General features: G+C 43.0%; 1 protein-coding gene and 1 non-coding gene across 2 annotated transcripts; both read left to right on the top strand.

The window, feature by feature from the left end:
• On the top strand, positions 1-115 carry LOC139166074 (U5 spliceosomal RNA). The gene has a single exon (XR_011558882.1). It is a non-coding gene; the product is annotated as a U5 spliceosomal RNA (small nuclear RNA).
• Positions 116-1,859: 1,744 nt separating this feature from the next.
• LOC139165666 (pepsin B-like) lies at positions 1,860-13,826 on the top strand. The gene is made up of 10 exons (XM_070748883.1): positions 1,860-1,915; positions 2,157-2,310; positions 3,261-3,378; positions 4,086-4,207; positions 5,702-5,892; positions 8,911-9,033; positions 12,339-12,480; positions 12,525-12,530; positions 13,110-13,208; positions 13,674-13,826. Exons 1-10 carry the CDS (start codon positions 1,860-1,862, stop codon positions 13,824-13,826), a joined length of 1,164 nt encoding a protein of 387 aa, XP_070604984.1.
• The last annotated feature ends 12,727 nt before the right edge of the window (positions 13,827-26,553 follow it).

The following is a 26,553-nucleotide window of genomic DNA, read 5'->3' as shown; positions in this document are numbered from 1 at the left end:
ACACTCTGGTTTCTCTTCAGATCGTATGAATCTTTCGCCTTTTACTAAAGATTTCCATGGAGAGGAACATTTACGAGTTACGATTAATTTTTTGAGGCCTCGCTTCGGTGGGACTAAAAATAAATTTAAAAAAAAAATCAAATTTGTATTATCTTCCTCCAAGAGTGAAGGGGATTCATTCAATGAATACAGAACAATCTTGCTGATCTAAGCAAAACAACAACAATAACAGAGCTCCATGTCCAATAAAGGCTGTGTTACAGAGGTGAGCTTAGTAGAATCCTAACCCCCAACTACTCGTAAGCTATCCATAGAATGACAATTTCTGTAGTGTACTCAAGAAAGTTGATTATCTGGAAATGTGAATCATCTCAACAATCTCTCTGTTCTTTGGAGAGATTTCCTGGGACTGGATCCTGCACCCAGAAACAATTTCCTTGCAAATACATTCTTGTAATTCAGTGGGATGTCAACTCGCCATGGGGCTCAAATGGAAGTCATTGTGTAGTACAGTGGTCCCTCGATCATCGCGAGGGTTCCGTTCCAGGACCCCAAGCGATGATCGATTTTTCGCGAAGTAGCGGTGCGGAAGTAAAAACACCATCTGCGCATGCGCAGATGGTGTTTTTACTTCCACCGCCGCCCGCCCTTCGCCCGCCCACCCCGTTGCTCGCGCCTGGGGTTTCCCCGCGCGCGTGCTGCCCGCCCGCCCACGCCGTTGCTGGGGCCGCTTCCCAGCTGGGAAGCGGAGCTGGGATGTCCCCAAGCACGCGCGTGTTGCTGGGGCCGCTTCCCAGCTGGGAAGCGGAGCTGGGGTTTCCCCAAGCGCGCGTGCACCGCCCACCCGCCCACGCTGTTGCTGGGGCCGCTTCCCAGCTGGGAAGCGGAGCTGGGGTTTCCCCGCGCGTGCCGCCCGCCCACGCCGTTGCTCGCGCCGCCGCTGGGGTCTTACCGGGGCAAGAGGGGGAAGACCCAGGGAAGCCGCCCAGCAGCTTATCTGCCCGGCGGGAAACTCCACCATCTACACATGCGTGGCCATAGAAAAAAGGCACGCATGCGCAGATGGTGGAGTTTACTTCCGGGTTGAAAACTCGCGATATAGCCCTTTCGCGATGCTCGAGGACGCGAAACTCGAGGGATCACTGTATATTAATTTATGATTACCAAAGAAAAATGTGGAAATCTGGAATAGTAGTTCAGCTTATTTTCTCACAGATAAATGAAATGTGAAAAATGTTTTTATGAAATATATGAAGGACTAGAGGAAAATGTGAATTGGAAATATCTCTGGCACATTATTCTAGTTAAGAATCTGGAATTCTTTCATTTTTACAACTGGGAAAGGAAAGATGAGTCGACACAGACATGTTCTGGAATGTCGACTTTCATGCCAGACATAAACACCATGCAGTTTTCTAAGGTTCAAAAAAAAAAACCCAGCAAGCATAAAATGAGAATTTTAAGATGTAATTCAATCAAAAGTAACCTTGTCCAACCTTACTAGAGCAACTGGGATTATTCATTTAGTTTCCATTAGTTCTTAAAACAATGATTATAATTTTCCATTTTGATATATTATCCTGTATTATCTTTGCTAGTAGGTAATGCTTTGCGAAGCGAAATTCTATTAGTCTTTTATTTAATATCAAGGGCAAACATTCCTATTATCCATAAGAAAAGGTATGTTTGTACAGTATTGGCTCAGTATAATAAGATTAAAGAGAAAGATAAGAGTACAAGAACAAAGAGATTAAGTATCAGAGAACAGTTGCTTTGGATATAAAAGTGGAGCCACAGCAGCCTAGTTGTTTTCAAAATTTTTGGATTCCCTGAGATAATTCCCCAGGACGCAAAGTATCATGAAGTGGTTGATCCTGGCATTAGTCTGCTTCCACCTGTCAGAAGGTTTGCATAGGTGAGTATCTCAAACTATACATTAAGAATCTAAACCAAATCGGTTTTAGTCAAAAAATAATAACAAAATTATCTTTTTATCAATCCATGGCAAGCTTTAGTATTCCTGTTTCTTCATTTAATCTCTTGTTTGTGTATTACTTGTTTGATGGGATATTATTGTTTTTAGTAACAAAAATATTAAAAATACACAGATAGCTGAGATAGTGAAGGATATTCTGGTTATCTTTTTTGGTATGTAGAATCATTCTAATGAAAGGAAAATCCATTCGTGAAAATATGAGAGAGAAGGGAGTATTGGAAGATTTTTTGGAAAAATACCATATTGATCCTGGATTAAAATATCGGTTCAATAAATTCAGTGCTACATATGAACCAATGACCAATTATTTGGACGTGAGTATTTAAACCACAGAAATCTCTATTTTCTTCTGCTTCATCTAACTTTGTAACTCTAGAATTTAAATTTATTATTGACACATTTTAATACCTCTTTTCAGAAGCAATCAATAGGATATTATTTAAGTATAATGAAATATCATTTAATTATTTCATCTTTCCTTTCTCCTATGAGCAACTGTAGATTGACTGCTGATGCTTGAACTCAGGAAAGAACATAATCCATTTATTTATTTAAGTCAAATGTTGATGCTACCTGATTATTATTTTTTCTGATTATTATTCAGGAAAAAAATAGTTCTCTGCTTGTTTTCTGACAATAATACCTAGATATACTTGTCTTGTTAAAGAGCAATTTAATATAATATGTATTTGGGATAGTTTTTTTTTACTATGACTGGTGAGCATTACTATGACTGGTGCTCTTTATTGATTTACTTTGAACAAAAAACAGCAACCAGGCAAGCAGTTTATGCATAACTTACTCTGAAAGAAGTGAGATAGTCTACAACTCGAATAATAAATCCATCTACTTCTGAGTAAGTCACATTGGATCCAAACACTGTGTTTGATAGTAAGAAGAAGCCTTGATTTAAAGCACAATACATTATAGTGTACACTCGTCAATGAACACACAACCAAGGTTTGGTTTATTTGTTAATTTCATACTCACTAAAAAGACAAACACCAGTAATCCTTCAGATTTTAAAATTTGGAGATTGTGAGATGGCAGAAAGCAGTACACTGTGCTTCTGTCCTCATTTTGTAGCCACAGAGCTACTTTTGAGGTCCCGCTAGATGGCACCTGGAGGATCTCTCTCCTGTTTGATCTCAAGGACAGGCAGGTACTGTCATAGGGGAGATGTAGTCCTCTACTTATTTACAGTAGTTAACCAGTATTCCAAAGTTTTTGTGAAACCTGTCTCATAATTATTTTCATTTGACAGTCTTTTTACTTTGGAGTAATAACAATTGGAACGCCACCACAAGAGTTTCTTGTTCTTTTGGATACTGGCTCTGATGTTCTGTGGGTACCCTCCACATATTGCACAACAAGGGCTTGTGGTGAGTAGTCCACTCCCTTGCTGAACCTATTGAATGTCTGCTGTTAGAGAAAATATTTATTTTTGTCAAAACCAAATATAGAAACATAGAAGTCTGACGGCAGAAAAAGAGCTCATGGTCCATCTAGTCTGCCCTTATACTATTTTCTGTATTTTATCTTAGGATGGATATATGTTTATCCCAGGCATGTTTAAATTCAGTTACTGTGGATTTACCAACCACGTCTGCTGGAAGTTTGTTCTAAGGATCTACTACTCTTTCAGTGAAATAATATTTTCTCATGTTGCTTTTGATCTTTCCCCCAACTAACTTCAGATTGTGTCCCCTTGTTCTTGTGTTCACTTTCCTATTAAAAAGACTTCCCTCCTGGACCTTATTTAACCCTTTGACATATTTAAATGTTTCAATCATGTCTTCCCTTTCCCTTCTGTCCTCCAGACTATACAGATTGAGTTCATTAAGTCTTTCCTGATACGTTTTATGCTTAAGACCTTCCACCATTCTTGTAGCCCGTCTTCGGAAAATAAAGGAAAATATATTTTCCTTTATTTTTAACCATGATGTGGACTTTTCCTACAACATGAGAGAATGAATAAATGTGGGCTGGTAGTGAAGCAAAGTACAGATCTATTGTGTATAGAGAAAAACATCTTTCAATAAACATAGAACAAAACTTCTACTCAATTTTTTTTCTTGTTTTGTTGTAGGAAACCATCGTATGTTTGATCCGCAACAGTCATCTACATATTACAGCAATGATGAAAAAACTTATCCCTTACAATATGGATCTGGTCAATTGAGTATAATGTTAGGCTATGATACTGTGCGGGTGAGTGGATTTTAACTAAGTTGTTAGTCTTTGATTCCTTACTACTAGGCTACACTGATTAATTCATTAGAATTAACTCTTATTTATTTACATTTGCATTTATTAACTGTTTTAGAGGACCAATGCATAAAATAAGCATTAAAATGACCATAAATCTAAAGAGAATTAACATAATGGAAGTAAATTGGAATCATAATAAAAGCTATAGTAACTCTATTCTGATTAAAATAACTTACTAATTTAACATTGAAGGTCCAGCATCAGATTAACAGGCACTATTTCTTAAATGGATGCAATAAAGGCAAGAAAGTTTCCATGGAGAGGGTGCTAATATAAAAACTCTGGTATTGTAGTTCTCACCAGCTCTACGTTTTTATGTAAAATGTCAATAAAATAAAATAACTTGAAATCTAGTAAGGTTGAAATATGGTAATCAGATATTTGTTTATTTTATTGATTGATTGATACACAATGAGGGTTTTAGTGGGTATCCACATAGTAAAATACATAATTTATTTATTTATTCATTGGATTTGTATGCCGCCCCTCTCCGTAGACTCGGGGTGGCTAACAACAGTAACAAAAAACAGCATGTAAATCCAATACTAAAACAACTAAAAAACCCTTATTGTAAAACCAAACATCCATACATACAAACATACCATACATGAATTGTAAAGGCCTAGGGGGAAAGAATATCTCAGTTCCCCCATGCCTGATGGCAGAGATGGGTTTTAAGGAGCTTACGAAAGGCAAGGAGGGTGGAGGCAATTCTAATCTCCGGGGGGAGTTGGTTCCAGAGGGCCGGGGCTGCCACAGAGAATGTTTTTCCCCTGGGCCCCACCAAACTACATTGTTTTGTTGACGGGACCCGGAGGAGGCCCACTCTGTGGGACCTAACCAGCCGCTGGGATTCATACGGAAGAAGGCGGTCTTATGCATGCCTACCTTATGCTACACTTACGCTACCATTGGTGGTCATAACTGGCATATTTGCTAAAGACGATAGAATGCATTTGGGACAATGACCCTTAATGAGATTCTTCCACATCTTTATCATATAATTGGAGTATCTCTCATCAGCATCTGCAGGGGAATAAGGGGTGGGGAAAGGCAATATAATCAAAGCTCAGAGCCTTCTCTGTGGCGGCCCCAACCCTTTGGCACCAACTCCCCCCAGATATCAGAGTTGCCCCCACCCTCCTTGCCTTTCATAAGCTCCTTAAAACCCACCTCTGTCGTCAGGCATGGGGGAATTGACACTTTCCCTCCCCCTAGGCTTATAAAATTTATGCATGCTAGTATGTATGATTGGTTTCTAAATTGGGGTTTTAAATTAACTTAAATATTAGATTTGTTTACATTGTGTTATTATTGCTGTTAGCCGCCCCGAGTCTGCGGAGAGGGGCGGTATACAAATCTGATTAATAAATAAATAATAAAATAAATGCTAGGGACTACAAGCAAAATCCATTTTTCAATCTTCTCTCTCAGATCCAGGATATTGTAGTTCGAAATCAACAGTTTGGATTGAGTGTGGAGGAGCCCACTAAGCCCTTCTACTATAGCTACTTTGATGGGATTTTGGGTTTGATGAATCCTACTCCAAATACAGAGGCATTCTTGCAGCAGGTGATGAATCAAAACCAGATCTCTGAACCCATTTTTAGCTTTTACTTCTTACGGTAAGATTAACCACATTATATTTGTGTCATATCATGTAAGCATAATTATGGTGTTCTTCCAGAATGAGTTACCTGGAATAGAGCAATTAACTTGTATTCCATGGTCAGGGGTTACTGCCTGGATGGGGGGGGAATGCAGTGGGGTAGCGAAAATGGAACTCCCCCAAGAGCACCCAATTTTCACAGAAAGATGTTGAAAGAAAAAGCAGGACGTCCTGCATAAGCCATGCCCACAGTGTGGTAGTAAACATTTTGGTAGCCCTTCGTTGTCCATGGCTCAATCCCTTCATCACAAGTAGTCTTCGGAGAGGGGTGGCATATAAATCTAATAAATAATAATAATAATAATAATAATAATAATAATAATAATAATAATATAATCAAGTTCAATATTTCAATATTGAAAGAGAGGGGAAATATTCAGATAAGAAAGATGTTTAAAATTATTTTTAAATTTAATTTCGAAAGAAATCATTGCTGGTTTAAAAACGTATGTTGTTAAGTGCTAGCAACCAGAACAGCTCCAGGGTTTAAGTCAAGAAGTTTGTTTATTGTTGATTCCCCAGTTCTAAAAAGATCTGATCAAATTCTCCACTTTCCCTTGGGAAAGCCTGATTTAATCCTAAATGTTTAATCTCATATATTCTTCCCCCCATAGAGACCACTATAGTGTGTCTCTTAACTCCTCCTATTGGGATCTCCCTCATTTCAGCTGTTGATTCCACCACATATATTAAGGATTACTTTATTCACACCATGAGTGCAGTAAAGGGCAGCCATTTGTGGCCCTACTGGAACAGTCTGGGTGGGGGGCATGCACAACCAGAAGCACCCCAGCCATGGGCCACAGCATCCGGGGTGGCTGCCCCTCTCTGGACTTCAGCCCCACTTTCCTGTGGCCCTCCTCCTGCCTCTGCCTGGCCAAGAGTGGCCCAAGCTCCAGCGGCGCCTCGCTGGTCTCCTCTCTGGACTCCTACAGCTCCTTGACAGGCGGGCCGCTACATCAGCCACCTCTCCAAGCTGCCAGGTGGCTGGTGGGGTAGCTGGTGCATCTCCTGGGCAAACAGCTTGGAGAGGTGGCCGATGTAGTGGCCCGTCTGTCAAGGAGCTGCAGTTGTCTGGGGAGGAGACAGGCAAGGCGCTGCTGGGGCTCGGGCCACCCTCGGCCAAGCACAAGCAGCAGGAGGGCTGCAGGAATGTGAAGCTGAGTTCCAGAGAGAGGCAGTAGCTGCAGGTGTTGTGGGCCATGGCTGGGCCGCTTCCAGGGTGCTTCAGGGGGTGGGGTGGCTTGAGAGGTGGCTGATGTAGCTGCCTGCCATGCCCGCCCACACGCCCCACCCTGGAGGATGTCTTCCTGCTGGTTGGCGGCTCCCAGATGAGATGATGATGATGATGATGATTATTATTATTATGCCCTCATCACCTTGAGGTTCGACTACTGTAATGCTCTCTACATGGGGCTACCTTTGAAAAGTGTTCGGAAACTCCAGATCGTGCAGAATGCAGCTGCAAGAGCAGTCATGGGCTTACCTAGGTATGCCCATGTTTCACCAACACTCCGCAGTCTGCATTGGTTGCCGATCAATTTCCGGTCACAATTCAAAGTGTTGGTTATGACCTTTAAAGCCCTTCATGGCATTGGACCAGAATATCTCCGAGACCGCCTTCTGCCGCACGAATCCCAGCGACCGATTAGGTCCCACAGAGTGGGCCTTCTCCGGGTTCCATCAACTAAACAATGTCGGTTGGCGGGCTCCAGGGGAAGAGCCTTCTCTGTGACGGCCCCGGCCCTCTGGAACCAACTCCCCCCAGAGATTAGAACTGCCCCTACTCTCCTTGCCTTCCGTAAGCTCCTTAAAACCCACCTTTGTCGTCAGGCATGGGGGAACTGAGACATCTCCCCCGGGCATATACAATTTATGAATGGTATGTTTGTATGTATGTTTGTTTAGTAAATGGGGTTTTTAAATATTTTAAACTACAATTTAGATTTGTTATGAATTGTTTTGTTTTGCTGTGAGCTGCCCCGAGTCTGCAGAGAGGGGCGGCATACAAATCTAAATAATAAATAAATAATAAAATAAATAAATTATTATTTATTAGATTTGTATGCCGCCCCTCTCCGCAGACTCAGGGCGGCTCACAACAGTGATAAAAACAATATATATTGACAAATGTAATAATTAGAATCCAAAATAACAATTGTACATTTAAAAAATCTAAAAGCAAGGAACCCCAATATATATATATATATATATATATATATATATATATATATATATATATATATATATATACTGTATATATATATATATATAAAAAAAGATAGGCCACCGACCCATCTCCTAAGACCCAGCCCCACATCTCACAGGTCGGCCCAGCAGCAGCAGCGGCAGAGGCGCCCCACACCCGCTGGATGAGCACTGCGCTCTTTGGACCCACCTAGTGGTGGGTGCTGTCACTGCTGGCTGGGGTGGCGAGATTCGGCTTCTGCACATGTGCAGAAGCTGAATCTCGTGTGCACAGCATGTGCACGGCGTATGCATGGCAGGTGGCGATGGAGATCCATGTGCAACTCCATTTCCACCGATGGAATGGCGTTCCATGCCGTCTCGCCTGGAGCCCACCCCTTTATGAGTGTAAGAAGATTTGTACCCTCGTTTGTACCTCTAATTATATTCTTATCTCACAATTGGAATTGTGAAAAGTTGAATTTTCAAAGCCTTTAAAAACACGATTCTCAGTGGATTGAGCAGTTGAGGGAAGAGTTTGCATGTCAATGGGATGGTTTCCCCCATTGCCATTGATATTCAGCATTAACACAAAACAATCTGTACTCAGTTTACTTCATTCATATTTTGTAACTTTATCCAACAAGTTGGTTTTTTTCAACTTTCTGGCCACATTTTATGATGAAAATGATCCTAGGATTGTTTACTCTATATAAAAAAATTACAAGCACATGAGAAACTATAGCTAATATTCTTCCTTTTGCCCATTTTTTCTCCTTCCTCTCAGCCAACCAAGTTTTCTGAACGGAGGAGAACTGATATTGGGGGGTATTGACCCCAATAGGTACACTGGGGAAATTACCTGGGCCCCTGTGACTGACCAGAATCAATGGCAGATCGGTATAGAAGGGTAAGTGACCTTTTTTCTTCCTGATTTGTATCTGATTTGTATCTGATTTTATTTGAATGGCCTGCTGCTTCACCCTTTATAAACGATGGAAGGATATTCTTCTCACCCGTTGGTTAAGTGTATTAGAGTTTTGGCAAAACTGATTAATCCAATACTTATCTGCTACTTCTAAATATGTTTGTGGGAAGTAAAACAGGCCTTCTGCCTAGGATACAAATTTGGAAAACAGATGGGCATGTTACTTCTCACCATACACCTATCCCGATTTTTATCAATTGTTTCCTGTATTGTCTCCATTCTATTATCTAATTTATTTAACTCTTCTTTCACTTCTTCATGATTATTCAAAATTGATTCTTGCGTTTTAATAATAAATTCCTGAATCATGTTTAAAGAAGGAAGCAATTTTGCTTTCCTTTTGCATCTCAGTCCCATGCATAATTCTATGTTAATGTATATATATTAATATAGTATAAATAATTTAAATATTATAAATAGTGTTCTGCTGGGCTCTATGGTATGAGTCTCCCAAAAATTCAAGGGTAAAAATTTCAGACACACACACACTTGAAAGTTCAAAAACAATGTTCTTTATCACAAAATTCAAAAGAAACAAAGCACCCTTTTAATATTGCAAAGAGCACTCATCACAAAACAACCTTGTAGGCTGTACCATCCCCTTAACCAGTCCTTAAGTACTTAACTAGCAGCTGTGAAGAAACGTCACAGCCCTCCTTCTTCCACGAAGTGAGACACACACACTTTGCTCTGCTTTGGTTTCAAAGTTGTGAAAAATCAACAAAGTCCAGAAACAGCAAGGCACGGTCCTGAAGAAACAACGATCAGATAATCTTCCACAATGGCCAAGCCAGCACGCTGCTATTTATATCAGCAGCTCTAATTGCTGGAGCCCCCCCAAACACAGGTGGCCTCTCCTATCTCCTGTAATATTTCTTCAATTGGTCTCTTCTATGCATAATTCTGCGCCTGCGTGGGTCTAACACTTCCTCATCCAAATCGATCGAAGATAATGGAGATTGGCTTCCTGGGCTGTGTGCCAAGCCCCCCTCTTCCAAGTCACCCCCACCTTCTTCTTCGTCCAAGGAAACTGCACTAGCTGACTCTGTCGGCAATAAAACAGGCCTATGACATGTTGATGTTTCCCCTGCATCCACCTCCACATTCCTTGGGGCAGGAGCTGGGCCAGAGCCAACCACAACAAATAGTAAATATAAGAAATCCAAGAGTATAAAAGATCAATATAAACAATCCAAAGTAATCCAAAATAAGATCACAATGTGCAGTCAATTTAAACACAGAACAAGGTTCTTTGCAAGTTAGTTTGGAAGTTAGTTCTTTGCGTTAGTTCTTTGCGAGTTAGTTCGGAAGATGTCCGTTTTGGTTAAGTTTTAAGTTTATCATAGTTGTTAATCCTTCATCTCTTCACGCCCTCTGTGTCCTCCTGTCCACTTTCAAGATGTAAACTCATTTTAAAACATACAGTCCCCTTCTCATCTTCTTCCATTGTCCATTGTCTCTGCGAATTAGATTTTAAAAGGCTGTCTCTCCGGTTTTTTAACACACCAATCTTTTTAAACCTGCACTTTTGATTGTTGTATCTCTCCACTGATCCATGTTCATTGTTTCTTTACTTGTTTTAAGCTCCACACCACTAAGGCTGCTGCCAATTTCTCTCTGGAGACTCTTTTATTTATACTTATTTTCCATAGATATTGTCTGCTTGGGAAGATTGTCCTCAGAGAGGGGTGGCATATAAATCTGTTTTTATTTATTTTATTTTTATTTATTTATTTTGTCCAATACACAATGAGGGTTTTAGTGGGTATATATCTATATACACCTAGTAAAATATATGATGAAGGTTATAGAGGAGATACTCATAGTAAAATATATCTAAGAAATAATAGAAAAGAAGATATAGTAATAGAACATATCAATGAAAGAATAGAAGAAGAGATATAGGAATAGAAGAAAGGTATAGGAGATATAGGAGAGCAATAGGACAGGGGTCGGAAGGCACTCTAGTGCACTTGTACTCGCCCCTTACTGACCTCTTAGGAATCTGGATAGGTCAACCGTAGATAATCTAAGGGTAAAGTGTTGGGGGTTTGGGGATGACACTATGGAGTCCGGTAATGAGTTCCACGCTTCGACAACTCAGTTACTGAAGTCGTATTTTTTACAGTCAAGTTTGGAGCGGTTAATATTAAGTTTACACCTGTAGTGTGCTCTTGTGTTGTTGTGGTTGAAGCTGAAGTAGTCGCCGACAGGCAGGACGTTGCAGTATATGATCTTGTGGGCAATACTTAGTCCAATAAAATAAATAAAATAAATAAATTCCTCAGTGCTGCTTGCTACACAAATCTGTCAATATTCCTGCTGCTTCTCACTCTTTGCTTCCACCACTATCTATTCAGGCTGCCATGTCTCCAGATCTCTCCATACAATTTGTCTTTTTTCCATAGGAATTCGGGGTTTCCACCTTCTGCATGAGGGATCACCCCTCTCCCTGTCACCACATGATATTCCCCTCCCTTTCACTCCCCTCCCCAAGGGTTCGTGATGCTAATTTCGGCTTCCAAAAATGCAACAAACCAGGGAGAGTAGTAGAGGTCAGTTTCTCTGTGCCACACTACTATAATGTCACCCTGGAAGTCCACTTGCAAATATTTATGCCTACTTGCTTCTATAAATACAGCAGAACTTTCAGTGGACATACTAATTGTAAAATATTGACCAATATTTATGCAATATGCATGGCCATCACTATGGTGCCAATATTTGTGGGTAATCCTCCATGAAGTACATTATTTGCATTTAAGTTTAATGAGCCTTGGTGGCGTAGTAGTTAAGGTGCAGTAACTAGCTGCTTCTGCTGTCTGCTGACTGTAGTTCACCAGTTCAAATCTCTCCAGGCTCAAGGTTGACTCAGCCTTCCATCCTTTTGAGGTGGATAAAATGAGGATCCAGATTGTTGGGAGTGATATGCTGACTCTGTAAACTACTTAGAGTGGGCTGTAAAGCACTGTGAAGCAGTATATAAGTCTAAGTGCTATTGATCCTTAGATATATGTAACAGTCTTGATCAAATGGATGCCTTCTACATTTGTTAGATGTTAACAATCCTGATCCACCCTGGCCTTTGTGTGCTACCCAGTAATGGTTGATTAAAGGCTGCATGTAGATTAAGAATCCATAGGCTTTTATTTATTTTTCTAATTGTAGTTTGCTTTAGTTCTTTGCAATGGTTTTAATAATATTCTGTGTTTTTATTGTTTCGATAGATTTGCCATTGGCAACGAGGCTACTGGCTGGTGCAGTGAAGGCTGCCAGGGCATTGTAGACACGGGGACATTTTTGCTAGCTATCCCACAACAATATTTATCGGATTTCGTTCAGGCTGTCAATCCTGCTAAAGATGGTTCAGTAAGTAGAGGAAAGAATCTTGAACAAATTTTGTGATTGTTCAGGGAAATGTTACATTACGATTAGAGAAATCTATTAATTTTGATTTCATGCAGTTCCTCGTTTTCCTGTTCTTATGTTTTTAACCTATGTGAAAATTTATATGCATTTTGGGGTATTTACTCCAAAATAACAGGGAGTGGGGAGGTTGCATGCTGTCCCTTACAATGCACCTTTTTTGTGCACACTTGAAAATTTATTTATTTATTTATTTATTTATTATTTAGATTTGTATGCCGCCCCTCTCCGCAGACTCGGGCGGCTCACAGCAAATGGTTGAGCTACAACAATATAAACCACAATTTTTAAACTGCAGAAAAAAAGTTTTGCTAGAAGTTTGTAAGTACAGTAATCTCAGAAGTATAAAATATAAATCTACTCAAAAGAATGCAAAAATTATTATTTTTCTGCCACTCTAGTGGCCATAAATAATCTGAATATCGTTTTATTGATTCAAAGACATTTGGCACAGCTTTAAGGCAAGTTTGACAGGCTTAAGAAGAGAGACAAAAGTTGATAGTGCTGCTGTAACCTGGCCAGCCTCCCTTATTGCCTCCATTTAACTTTCCCTTACATTTGTTCTTTCACAGTATGAGGTGGACTGCAAGAATATCCAGAATATGCCTACTATTACCTTTTTCATTAATGGTTCCCAGTTCCCACTTCCTCCTTCTGCTTATGTCTCCAATGTAAGTATGCTTTTCTAAATTCTCTATGCATAGGAAATCAGTTCCTTTTAAGATCAATTGATGTTCCATACCTCAATAATAATGTCACATGGAAATAGCATTAAGCTGAAGTTGCTTTATTTATAACAAAAATATGTCCCTTAGTTTGGCGCTATCAAATCTGTAAACCTCCTCCTATAATTCAGTCAAAATTATAGATGTGGATGACACAGATGGCTGCTTTTCAAGAATCAGCCACATATTGAAGCACATATAATATGGATTTTGTACCATGTCCTTTCAAGCAAACCATAGAACATGATACTCCTATGCAATTGCATAATAACATGGAGAATTTGAGTTAGACAATGTTTTGGTGGCATGTAATTTAATCACAATCCAAATCCAGATTCCATTAAAATATGATTGATATCCCTTCTTTTCTGCAATAAGGGCACAATCTGAAGCAATTTGTTTCTTTTACAGAAAAATGGTCAATGTTCACTTGCAATTGAGCCAACATATGTGCCTTCCTCAACTGGACAGCCTCTATGGATCCTGGGTGACGTCTTCCTTAAAGAGTATTATTCCATTTTTGACATGGGAAACAACATGGTTGGTTTGGCACCATCAGCCTAAATCAGGGGATCGGCAGCCTTAAACACTCAAAGAACCATTTGGATGCATTTCCTACAGAAAAGAAAACACCAGGAGCCACAAAACCCTTTTGACATATAAAATTAAGATAACACTGCATTTATTGCTTTTTAATCTGCTATGTTCAAAATAGTTATAGTATACTGCACAGGTATACACATTTGTGAAATCAATGAATTGCTTCAGAGAGAACAAATTTTTATTTCTGCATGCAACATATCTTCGGAGAGGGGCGCCATACAAATCTAATAAATTGAATTGAATTGAAATTGAATTGAATTTTAAACTTTGGGTCGAAAAGCTCTACAAATTGCATGCTGGCAGGTGTTGCGCATTGGCAGCTGATGTATATTTTGAATGACAGGGTGCAGACTGTGGCCCGAACAAATTCTAATTTTCTTTCTGGATTAATGGAGCTGATTTTTGGATTCCAAAAAAAATGTTTCAACTAAATTTGTACATCAAATTGTATGTTCCTCAACTGACATCCACTCTTACACCCTTTACCTACAGTTTGTTCACTTAAGATCCATTGCTACAAAGAAATAAATTCTAACATGCCAAACTGGTGTTTGTAATATTCATTCTTTAGCAATGTATATATTTTGGATTTCACTCCACAATGTATTGTTTTTAGTCCACAATGAAATTCATCCTTTTCTCAAATGTTTTTTGTGGTAAGGGAAAAAAATGATGGGAAAAGCTGGTTCAAAATAAGGGAGATAACAAATTTTTTCTCTAGAAGCATTTTTACCAGGAGGAAATATGTTTTGCAATATTGTCACCTAATGGACTTGAGTTAATAGACTTGAACTAGCAGGAGGTCCTCTTTGTTGTCTTCTTGCCAAGCTGCCTTTCCCCTCTGATGCCTGGCTGCAGTTACTCCGGATGGGATCTCCTCCAGCGCATCCAACTGACCCATGCCTAATGGCCATTTGGCTCTTTGATCTGTGGCTCACACCCCCACTCTGATTTATCCCAGCCATGGTGGGATGAGGGGGAGTTGACCTGATAGCCCCCAGGCCCTCCTGGTCACTGCTTAGCCCATACAGTAGAAATCTCAAGTAAAAAGGTCAAGATAATTCAAGGATGGGAGAACACAAGTCCTTTATGGCTAGGACAGAATTTAAAAAAGGGTTTTTTTTTTATGGTACAGAGATCTTTTATAACTGTGACTCGGTCCTGATTGACTAAAGGACAGTGTCTTCCCATTCTTAGAAGCTAGCTTCACCCACTATGGAATGGTACTTTTACAAAATAAGAACTAAGAGCATCAAATTCAAAGCAAGATCTGAGGCAAAAGGCACACAAAGTACATATCGGAAGTAATCCCAAAACCCTCCCCTCAAAGGCTCAGGCTGGTCATCCAATCCCAGCACTCTCCAGATGTCCTGTGGGCACATCTTCAGGTGGAAACTTTGCATCTGGTCTGCAAAAACTGTTGACCTTGAGAACTTTCCTCCCTAACTCTCTAATCAGAGACATAAGGAGACATCCTCAGTAGTGTTGGGTGAACTGAACTTGCATAGTTTGGGTCCATGCCGAACATTGAAGTGTTCAGCATACCGAACCCGAACCCAAACTTTTTTAAAAGTCCGTGTTCAGGTTTGGCGTTCGCTCGAACACTGGGGTGGGCGGGAGGTGGAGGTGGGGAGGGCTCTGACTCAACCAAGCTGGCTGAGGAATTCTGGTAGTTGAAGTCCACAAGTCTTAAAAGTTGCCAAGGTTGGACTAAATAAATAAGGAAGTTAAGGCTACTTCTCCTCCTCTTCTCAGAAGATGACAGCTGGGCAGCGGCGCAGAGGCTGGGGGGGGGCAGGTGTCAGGCTCCATCAAACAGGCGATGGCTGGGAGCTGGGGCTTCCACCCTCCTTGAAAGTTTTTTGGGGGGGCGGCAGGCAGAGGGGAATCCCCCCCACTCCCCCAGCCTCAGCGCCACTGCCCGACTGTCATCTTGTGAGAAGAGGAGGAGAAGTAGCCGGGCGCTGGTGGCGGTGGAGGAAGGCAAACGCTGGGAAGCTGTCGGACGTTCGGGAGGCGGGAAGGGGGGGTGGGAGACAGCAGGAGGAGGAGGAGGAGGGAGGGGAAGTGTCAGGCTCCATCAAATGGGCAATGGCTGGGAGCCGCCAAAAATCCCTGCCTCTAGTTCTCTCTCATTTCGGAGGCTCCCGGCCATCGCTCACTTGATGGAGCCTGACACCTCCCCCCCAGCGCTTCACCTCCCACCGGGCAAGAGGTCTTGGGGGGCAGTTTCTGCCGGCCAGCTATTCAGGATCCCGTCTGGCAGCTTCAAGCAGGTGGTAGGTGGGCGGGGGAGGCGGGGAGGGCTCTGACTCAGATCGAGCTTTTGTCCAGATCGAGCTGGACAAAAGTGTAAATGTCTGAAATCTGCGGGGAGCTCCTGGGTTTGGGATTAGCCCACAAAGCTGCCACTGCCAGCCCCAGATAACCTCAGCAGTGGTGGCTACGGTAAAAGAAGACAAAAGCAAACCGATCACGGGGAATGAATGGGGCATTCTTCACCTTCTTCTCAATCTTCACCTTCTTCTGCGAGCTGGATCGAGCTAGAGGCACCCCATTCATTTTCCGTAGGAAATAAAAGGAGAAAGGCAACCATGGGCTGCTTTGGCGGAAGACGGGAGGGCGGGGTCAGAAGTGTTGGGGTTCGGGTTCAGGTTTGGCGAACTTACCCGAACTCCACCGCCAAGTTCGTCTGAACTCGCCGAACCCAAACTTTATTGGATTTGCCCAACACTAATCTTCAGCACTGCTTCCCCTCTCCTCCCAAATACCTAGACTTATTCTTTGCCCCCATTTCTAGGTTAGCTGAAGCAAGCAAGCAGCATGGGGGCTGACATTCATCCTTATCTCAGTTATTTTTGATGTCAAGGGGGGGGGAAAGCTGGTTCAAAATATGGGAGAAATGAAAATGGAAAATGATACCTGCTAACAGCAAAATGTCATAATTGAGATAAAGCATTTTGGTAATAAAAGTTTTTTCTAGAAGCATTTTTACCAGGAGGAAAAGTGCAATACTGCCACCTAATGGACTTTGGCCCATTTATTGGATCAGAAATTTGAATTTATTTCAAATATGAATCTATTCCTCCTTCTCCCAAAGGTGCTTTTTCAAACGGCAACTAGACTTTGTTTTTCGTGGAAGATATTTCGCTTTTCATCCAAGAAGCTTCTTCAGTTTTGACTGAATGGTAGAGGATGGAAGGATTTATACTCCTTGTAATCATCTGATCTTTAGCATTCTTTCTGAGGCTGTTGAGGCCACTTGGAGCTTTATCTGTGCCCTCAGGATCAACTGAATAGTGCAAATGAACCTTGGGGCAAAATTGGATGGAATAGGATAACTCACCTTGGCCAACTCACTGTGGGATAGCGAGACAATTCCCCAATTCCCCTCAAAGAGGGTTCGCAACTTGGGCATCCTCCTCGATCCACAGCTGACATTGGAAGGAGGGCGTTTGCCCAGGTTTGCCTGGTGTACCAGTTGCGGCCCTATTTAGACAGGGAGTCACTTCTCACAGTCACTCATGCCCCCATCACCTCGAGGTTCAATTACTGCAATGCTCTCTACATGGGGCTACCTTTGAAAAGTGTTCGGAAACTTCAGATCGTGCAGAACGCAGCCACGAGAGCCATCGTGGGGCTTCCAAGATTTGCCCATATTTCTTCAACACTCCGTGGCTTGCATTGGCTGCTGATCAGTTTCCAGTCACAATTCATGACCTTTAAAGCCCTACATGGCATTGGACCAGATTACCCCCGGAACCGCCTGCTACTGCACGAATCCTAGCGACCGATAAGGTCCCACAGAGTTGGCCTTCTCCGGGTCCTGTCGACTAAACAATGTCGTTTGGCGGGCCCCAGGGGAAGAGCCTTCTCTGTGGCTGCCCCGGCCCTCTGGAACCAACTCCCCCCGGAGATTAGAATTGCCCCCACCCTCCCTGTCTTTCGTAAACTACTCAAGACTCATTTATACCGCCAGGCATGGGGGAGTTGAGATATTCCTTCCCCCTAGGCCATTACAAGTTATGCATGGTATGTTTGTTTATATGTTTGGTTTTATAAATAAGGGTTTTTAGTTGTTTTATTATTGGATTGTCACATGTTGTTTTTATCATTGTTGTTAGCCGCCCCGAGTCTACGTAGAGAGGCAGCATACAAATCCAATAAATTATTATTATTAATTATTATTATTACTTATTTAAAATAATTTCAAAAGTTATTAAAAGTCATTCAGATTTTACTTTGCCTCTCCTTTGGCATCCTTTCTTTAATTATTCTATCAGACATTTTCTTCAACATTAGTGTAACTCTTGTCCCATGTTCTGTGGTGAGTTTGCATAGTTGTCCCAAGGTGAATTGGCTGCAGCAAGTTGGCTGTGGTGAGATGACCAGGGTGAATTGGTTGTGGTGAGCTGGCTGTGGCAAGACCCTGTTACTGATCTAAGACACCTCAATGTGAGACAGTGTCCAAAGCAACATGATCAGATTAGACTATTGTGCAAGTGATGGATTGGGAAGATTGATTGATATATTTGTGAATGACTAGGATTGTTACTGACTATGATATTTGATAAATGTAAATAAAATTTATAAACTCAAGCTATCTGGTCTTGTTATATGTAGTACTACTCATATCTCTGGGTTATTAGCTGAATAATTTCTACCTCCACATGTTCCTCTGTATATCCTTTGTAAACTAGAGTAGTACTGCTTACTCTTTATCATCTAGTATTGTTTATGGGCCCTCTTTTGAGAGTGGGCTGTTTAACTTTAATGTAGATGGTCTCTTTGACCCCTCTTTCAAACCAGTGGTCCCCTCTGTCCAGAATGTGGACTTTGCTCTCTTTAAAAAAATGCCCTTTTGACTTGCAAATGCAGGTGGACTGCTGGATTTTGTCTTGATGGGTTTGTTCTCCTATGTTGTGCCATGCATTTGTGATTGCTTTGTTTCTCCAATGTTAAGATTACAGATCTGTACATTGTCTCACTGCATTGTAATGCATGTCTCACTGCATTGTAACACACACACACACTCACAAAGTGACTAAATGCTATTGCTATCCTAAATATCCCACAGCTTGTTCAAAAGAGGTGCCAGATAGTCTAATAGGACAGAAACAAAAGTAGAAAGGTTTTTTTTAATAGAGGCCTACTTCTTGAATATTTGCAATTGATTACATTATTTTGGTAACATTTCCTGCATTCTTTAACTGAGATTACATATTCTCAGTTCTGTGATTTCCTTATTAGCTTATTTAAGTTGTTCCAGTCTGGTTTCCAGTTTGAGCCTGTCACCTCCCTTGTATATTTCTGTATGTTGTTAAACAGTGCTTGCAGGCATGACAAATTTCTCCTATGCTTCAGTAATTGGCACCTGGGTACTTTTATATACCTTAGACATTTTATTTGAGACATCATAACCACACCTTTTCATTAAACTTTTTTTTAAAAAAAAATTATGTCCAAAACTTTATTGTAACACATAAAATACAAGGAACCCATTAGAACAGCCACAGTACTGTTCTAATGGGTTGCTTCATTGAGATCTTTCTTTTCAGGACATCATCAGCTTGTTTATTCTGTTATTTTACTGAGGCTTTATGGGTGAATTATATACCAGCATGCTGATGGATGACCAGGGATGGGTTCCTCCTGGTTGAGACTGATTCGCCTGAACCAATAGCAACCTGCTGGTGATGTCAAAATGATGTCACCAAACTAGATTGGTCGGCACCAATCTGTTAGCATCACCATCTTTTTAAAATATTTTTTAAATTACTATTATTTTTATTATTTTTATTTTTACATTTTTTTCTTCCGTATATGCGCAGAAACTGAGTTTTGGCACTGCACATGTGTCACCGTCTTGTTTTCAGTTTTTTTTCCTCCCCCCCTTTTTTGGATTTTTCTCCACTGCACATGCCCCACCCACCCGATTCCAGTTCACCCCGCCTGCCCAATGCTCACTTGTCCTGCCCAGCCACAACTTGCAGAATCTAGCCATGTACAGTGTTCCCTCGATTTTCGCAGGGGATGCGTTCCGAGACCGCCCGCGAAAGTCGAATTTCCGCGAAGTAGAGATGCGGAAGTAAATACACTATTTTTGGCTATGAACAGTATCACAAGCCGTCCCTTAGCACTTTAAACCCCTAAATTGCCATTTCCCATTCCCTTAGCAACCATTTAGATTATTACTCACCCTGTTTATTTATTAAAGTTTATTAAAAAAAATATTTATTAAAGGCAAACAAACGTTTGGCAATGACATATGACGTCATCGGGTGGGAAAAACTGTGGTATAGGGAAAAACCCCATGAAGTATTTTTTAATTAATATTTTTGAAAAACCGTGGTATAGACTTTTCGCGTGAACCCGTGAAAATCGAGGGAACACTGTACTTCCTCTGTTCATTGCTGCTGGCAAAGGTAAGGCAGAAGGGCAGGGGCCTGCAGGTGGATGGTGGAGGCACAGCTGGCAGAGGGGTGATACCAGCAGTGGGTGGATTGATGTGTGTGGGGTGGTAGGGGAGCACGTAGAGATTGACGCAAATAAACTGCAGCTAAGATCTTCCACATGCTTTCCTCACAGGCCAGGCCAGCTGGGGGAAACCCATGGGAAGGGCTCTGGGAGAGAGAGCTGGTGGAAGGGGGATGCCAGCATCAGGTGGACTGAGGGAGGGAGGGGATTATGTGGAAGATTGTCACAAGTAAACTGCAGCTAGGATATCCAGTGTAGTTCCTTCTGAAGAAAACTGAGGCAGTCAGTTCTTTTAAATCCTTTATTTGGCTCAGCAGGAGAAAGCTCTTTTTGGAAAGTGACTTCAGCTCAGAATGTGACTGACTGAAACAGTGTCAGAGCGCTCCTTATATACTTTTACTTTCCCGCCTAAACTCAACTGTCATCGTTTCAACCAATCAGAATGCTCAATCCACATTCAACTTATTTACATTGCTTCAATGCATATTTAACACCTTCCCTCCCTCCCCACACATATCAGTCTTCTCGCTGCTGGTGTCGCCCCTCTGCCAGCTCTCCCTCCCTCTCTCTCCTGCTGCTTTTGCTGCCCGCTTTCTTCCTTTCTCCCCACCATGAAACAAACGTGAACAGTGGCAAGTCTGCTTTGGGAGGGCAGTTGGACATCTGCAGCCAGGCAACGTCCCTGTTCCAGGGGGGGGGCAAATGTCAACTTTCGCTATGCTGCTGCATTCTTTCGCTTGGTTGTCATAGAGATGGGGAGGGGTAGAGATCATGGGGGGGGGATTGGGAAGTGTGCAGGAGGAGAGTTAAGTTTTGATTTCCCAGGTGCCAGGAGGAGACCGTTAGATGGGAAATTCCTGAAGAGTACGGGAGGAGCAACTTGTGCCACCTGATGCATCTGGACAATGGAGATTGGGCGAATGTCCAACAGGGGGGGGTGAAAAAGGGGTTCTGATATGTGTGTAATGCACCATTTTTTTTCTCAGACTTTTCTTTTCTTTCGATGCTTCAAGTTCTGATTTTGATAAATTCACTTTTTATTTATTTATTTTATTTATTGGATTTGTATGCCGACCCTCTCCGCAGACTCGGGGCGGCTAACAACAATGATAAAAAACAACATGTAACAATCCAATTTAATAAAACAACTAAAAACCCTTATTATAAAAACCAAACATACACACAAACATACCATACATAACTTGTAATGGCCTAGGGGAAGGAATATCCTAACTCCCCCATGCCTGGCGACAAAGGTGGGTCTTGAGTAATTTGCAAAAGACAAGGAGGGTGGGGGCCGTTCTAATCTCTGGGGGGAGTTGATTCCAGAGGGCCGGGGCCAACACTTATAACCAACACTTTGAATTGTGACCGGAAATCGATCGGCAACCAATGCAGACTGCGGAGTGTTGGAGTGATATGGGCATACTTAGAGAAGCCCATAATTGCTCTCGCAGCTGCATTCTGCACGATCTGAAGTTTCCGAACACTTTTCAAAGGCAGCCCCATGTAGAGAGCGTTACAGTAGTCGAGCCTCGAGGTGATGAGGGCATGAGTGACCGTGAACAATGACTCCTGGTCCAAATAGGGCCGCAACTGGCGCACCAGGTGAACCTGGGCAAACGCCCCCCTCGCCACAGCTGAAAGATGTTTCTCTAATGTGAGTTGTGGGTCGAGGAAGACGCCCAAGTTGTGGACCCTCTCTGAGGGGTTCAATAATCCCCCCCCCAGGGTAATGGATGGACAGATGGAATTGTCCTTGGGAGGCAAGACCCACAGCCACTCCGTCTTGTCTGGATTGAGTTTGAGTTTGTTGACATCCATCCAGGCCCCAACAGCCTCCAGGCACCGGCACATCACTTCCACTGCTTCGTTGACTGGACATGGGGTGGAGATGTACAACTGGGTATCATCGGCGTATTGATGATACCTCATCCCATGTCCTTGGATGATCTCGCCCAGCGGTTTCATGTAGATATTAAATAGCAGGGGGGAGAGGACTGACCCCTGAGGCACACCACAAGGGAGAGACCTTGAGGTTGACCTCTGACCCCCCACTAACACCGACTGCGACCGACCGGAGAGGTAGGAGGAGAACCATTGGAGAACAGTGCCTCCCACTCCCAACCCCCACAGCCGGTGCAGAAGGATACCATGGTCGATGCTATTGAAAGCCCCTGAGAGGTCAAGGAGCAGCAGGAAAGAGGACAAGCCCCTGTCCCAGGCCCGCCAGAGATCATCCATCAACGCGACCAAAGCAGTTTCCGTGCTGTAGCCGGGCCTGAATCCAGACTGTTGAGGACCTAGATAATCGGCTTCTTCCAAGGACCGCTGGAGTTGAAGAGCCACCACCTTCTCAACAACCTTCCCCATAAAGGGAAGGTTGGAGACTGGACGATAGTTATTAAGCACGGCTGGGTCCAGGGAAGGCTTCTTGAGGAGGGGGCGCACAAGTGCCTCCTTGTAGAGGGCCGGAAAGGACCCCCTCCCCAAGGAGGCATTGACAATCTCCTGGACCCAGCTCCGTGTCACCTCCCGACTGGCCGAAACCAACCAAGAGGGACACGGATCCAGTAAACAGGTGGCGGAACTCACAGCTCCAATGGCCTTGTCCACTTCATCAGGTGACACCAAGTCAAACTCCACCCAGACAGATGGACAAAGACGTTTAGCCCCAGTCACCTCGACTGACTCATTGTCAGTCGACTCTGTTTTACAATTGGAGACGAGGTCCGCCCGGATCTGAGCGATTTTATCAGCGAAAAACGTGTTAAAATCCTCAGCACTGCTCTGCAAGGGCTCCCCAACTCCCCCCTGATTAAGAAGGGAGCGGGTTACCCTAAACGGAGCGGCTGGGCAGGATTCCGCTGATGCAATCAAGGCAGCATGATACGCGCATCTTGCCGCCTGGAGCGCCACTTTGTAAGTCTTAATATGAGCTCTTACAAGTGTTCGATCAGATTCAGACTTACTCTTCCCCCATCGCTTCTCTAGACATCTCTTCTGGCGCTTCAACTCCTGGAGCTCCTCATTGTACCATGGAGCTCTACAGGGTCTAGTGCCGTGTAGAGGTCGCAATGGCGCAATCCGGTCAAGAGCCCCTATTGCAGCCTTGTTCCAGGCCTCAGCAAGAGACTCTGCCGAACTGTGAACAAGTGTATCTGGAATAACCCCAAGCGCCCCCTGAAAACCTTCTGGATCCATCAGGCGTCTGGGGCAGAACAACTTAATCGGTTCCGCCTCCCTGCAGGGAAGGATTGGAGCCAGGAAGTTAAGCCGCAGTAGGAAATGATCTGACCATGACAAAGGCAACACTTCTAAGCCCCTTAGTTTTATTTGTCTGAATTCTGACTGGCAGCTTGACAATGGGCAGTGACAGCTTCGGCCCCTTCCAAGTGCAGGCCTGGCCCTCTCCCCGCGTGGCTTCTGTACCACACTTGTAGTTGCATGGCTGGCTGGATTAATGGGCTGCCTGCTGTCTCCATGTGCTGCACTTGGCAGGGCCTGCCCCCGCTCTTCTCATTACCCTTCCTCCCCAGGTGACGCAAGTGGGCAGGCGGGAGACGGAGGGGTGTGCAGGGCTTGGCTCAATCGCTGAGCATGTGGAGCACCTGCCCTGGCTCTCAGGATGCTTCCTGCTGCCAAAGTTTGGCGTTATAGGCCGACAGAGGAAGAGGCGGCAGCAATTTGTTTGTTTGTTTATTTATTTATTTATTTATTTTATTTATTGGATTTGTATGCCGCCCCTCTCCGTGGACTCAGGGCGGCTAACAACAGTGATAAAAACAGCATGTAAAAATCCAATACTAAAACAGCTAAAAACCCTTGTTATAAAACCAATCATACATACAAATATACCATGCATAAATTGTAGAAGCCTAGGGGGAGAGAATATCTCAGTTCCCCCATGCCTGACGGCAGAGGTGGGTTTTGAGGAGCTTACGAAAGGCAAGGAGGGTGAGGGCTATTCTAATCTCTGGGGGGAGTCGGTTCCAGAGGGCCGGGGCCGCCACAGAGAAGGCTCTTCCCCTGGGTCCCGCCAAATGACATTGTTTAGTTGACGGGACCCGGAGAAGGCCAACTCTGTGGGACCTAACTGGTCGCTGGGATCCGTGCGGCAGAAGGCGGTCCCGGTTTACCTGTTGAGGCTCGGAGAAGGAAGTTAGTTGCTCCCCGAGGAAGCCTCCTTCATGCCCGGCCCTTCTCCTAGTCACCAACGTTCCTTCATAGCGAGCCGTATTCTGGCCTGCCACACTCATGAGTCAGCATCTCACTTTTCCCTCCAGGCTGCAGCCTCCCATGGGCTCAGCAAAGTGGAAGATGCAGGATTGTGCTGTTCTTCCTCACCCAAGCAAGCAGAAAAAGGGACTCCTGAGCGGATCTGGGGGTCCTTGCCAAAAATAAAAAAGCTCGCTTGCTTCTTGCCAGCCTGGAGCCTTCTAGCTAGTCTTGGTGCTGCATTTTTAAAAAGGAAATCTGACCTCACGGAGCAAACCCTGTAGCAGGTTGCAGATGAACAACAGAGGAAGGAGGGGCAAAGTTAGGGGGCTCTTGGTTGTCTCCCTTCCTCCTCCTCCTCCTCCTCCCAGCCTGCTTCCTCCAGGTGCCTCTCCACTAAGCGGCCTGCAAATGAGCAAGTTGCTGTAATGGGTGCAAGGGGGGAAACAGGTGGAAGAGAAGGAGTGCTTCCTGCTCCTCCCTTTCCACATATGGGTTAGCTCCGAGAGAGGGAAGGAGACTCGCTCCCTGCTCAAGACAGAAGCTGCTTTTTTGAAGGGAGGCCAGTAAACAACTCACCTGTCAAAGAAGGTGACCCACAGAAGAAACAACCCGGAACCTCCACAGTATTTATTATTTATTTATTTATTTTGTCCAATACACAATAATACACAACGAAAGTTATAGAGGATATAGTAGAGAAGAAATACGAGATATAGGAGAGACTATAGGACAAGGGGCATACATAAGGCACTCTAGTGCGCTTATGTACACCCCTTTATTTATTTATTTATTTATTTATTTATTTATTGGATTTGTATGCCGCCCCTCTCCACAGACCCTTACTGACCACTTAGGAATTTGGAGAGGTCAACCGTGGATAGTCTAAGGGTAAAATGCTGGGGGTTAGGGGATGATACTATGGAGTCCTGTAATGAATTCCACGCTTCAACAACCCGATTACTAAAGTCATATTTTTTACAGTCAAGTTTGGAGCGGTTAACGTTAAGCTTGAATCTGTTGTGTGCTCTTGTGTTGTTGTGGTTGAAGCTGAAGTAGTCTTTGACAGGCAGGACATTGCAACATATGATTTTGTGAGCAACATGTTTAAGGCGTCGTAGTTCTAAGCTTTCAAGACCCAGGATTGTAAGTCTAGTTTCGTAGGGTATTCTGTTTCGAGTGGAGGAATGAAGGGCTCTTCTTGTGAAGTATCTTTGAACATTTTCAAGGGTGTTAATGTCTGAGATGCAATATGGGTTCCAAACAGATGAGCTGTATTCGAGGATGGGTCTGGCGAAAGTTTTGTAAGCTCTGGTAAGTAGTGTGAGATTTCCAGAGCAGAAGCTAGGTAGGATTAGATTAACAACTCTTGAGGCCTTTTTAGTGATGTTGTTGCAGTGGGCTTTCTTACCTCTCAGAAGACCCAGATTCAGTTCAAACGAGGCTCTATGTGATGCCATTTTACTTGGGATATTGGCTTTGCTAAAGAAAATGGGGGAGTAGAGCAGCGGTGGTGCTGCCACGTGAAAACACTTTCCTCCCTGAGCATCACTCCTGTTTTTTGCTGCCTGATATATAAAGGAGAGAAGGAATAATCAGATAGAGATGCTGGTAATCAGGAAGCCCTAAAAGATATAATTTTATTTGTTCGGCCTAGGGCTTCTTGCTATTGTTTCCTTTTAAGAGTAATAGTTGTTGAAAGGAGATTTTTTACACTCACGTTTAAGTGGCAGGGACTTATTTCATATGGGAAACACTGGTTTATAGGTACACTCTTCTGATTTCATATCATAAACACTGGCTTAGCGGTTTAGACTTCTTTCAGTAGCTTGCATTCTCTTTCTTACACTATCTATTCTCCTCTCCCTCCAAAAATCCATTTCCAGTTTTCAAATTCATGCCCGTCGTAAAAAATAATGTAAATGCAACATATAAAACCTAAGTAAAGTCAATTGACTGTTGACCTCAACTAAAAGCCAAGGCCTAAATCTCC

This window comes from Erythrolamprus reginae, chromosome 3, assembly GCF_031021105.1.
Source record: "Erythrolamprus reginae isolate rEryReg1 chromosome 3, rEryReg1.hap1, whole genome shotgun sequence".
NCBI lineage: Eukaryota > Metazoa > Chordata > Lepidosauria > Squamata > Dipsadidae > Erythrolamprus > Erythrolamprus reginae.
The sequence above is the reverse complement of the archived record's forward strand: the minus strand, read 5'-3'. Positions and strand labels throughout refer to the sequence as shown.

Bases quoted from the DNA above. Each gene is read 5' to 3' on its own strand.
- LOC139165666 (XM_070748883.1), top strand. From the start codon at position 1,860: ATGAAGTGGTTGATCCTGGCATTAGTCTGCTTCCACCTGTCAGAAGGT. The intron at 2,311-3,260 runs GTGAGTATTTAA...TTCATTTGACAG, and splicing joins CAATGACCAATTATTTGGAC to TCTTTTTACTTTGGAGTAAT. The intron at 9,034-12,338 runs GTAAGTGACCTT...TTGTTTCGATAG, and splicing joins TGGCAGATCGGTATAGAAGG to ATTTGCCATTGGCAACGAGG.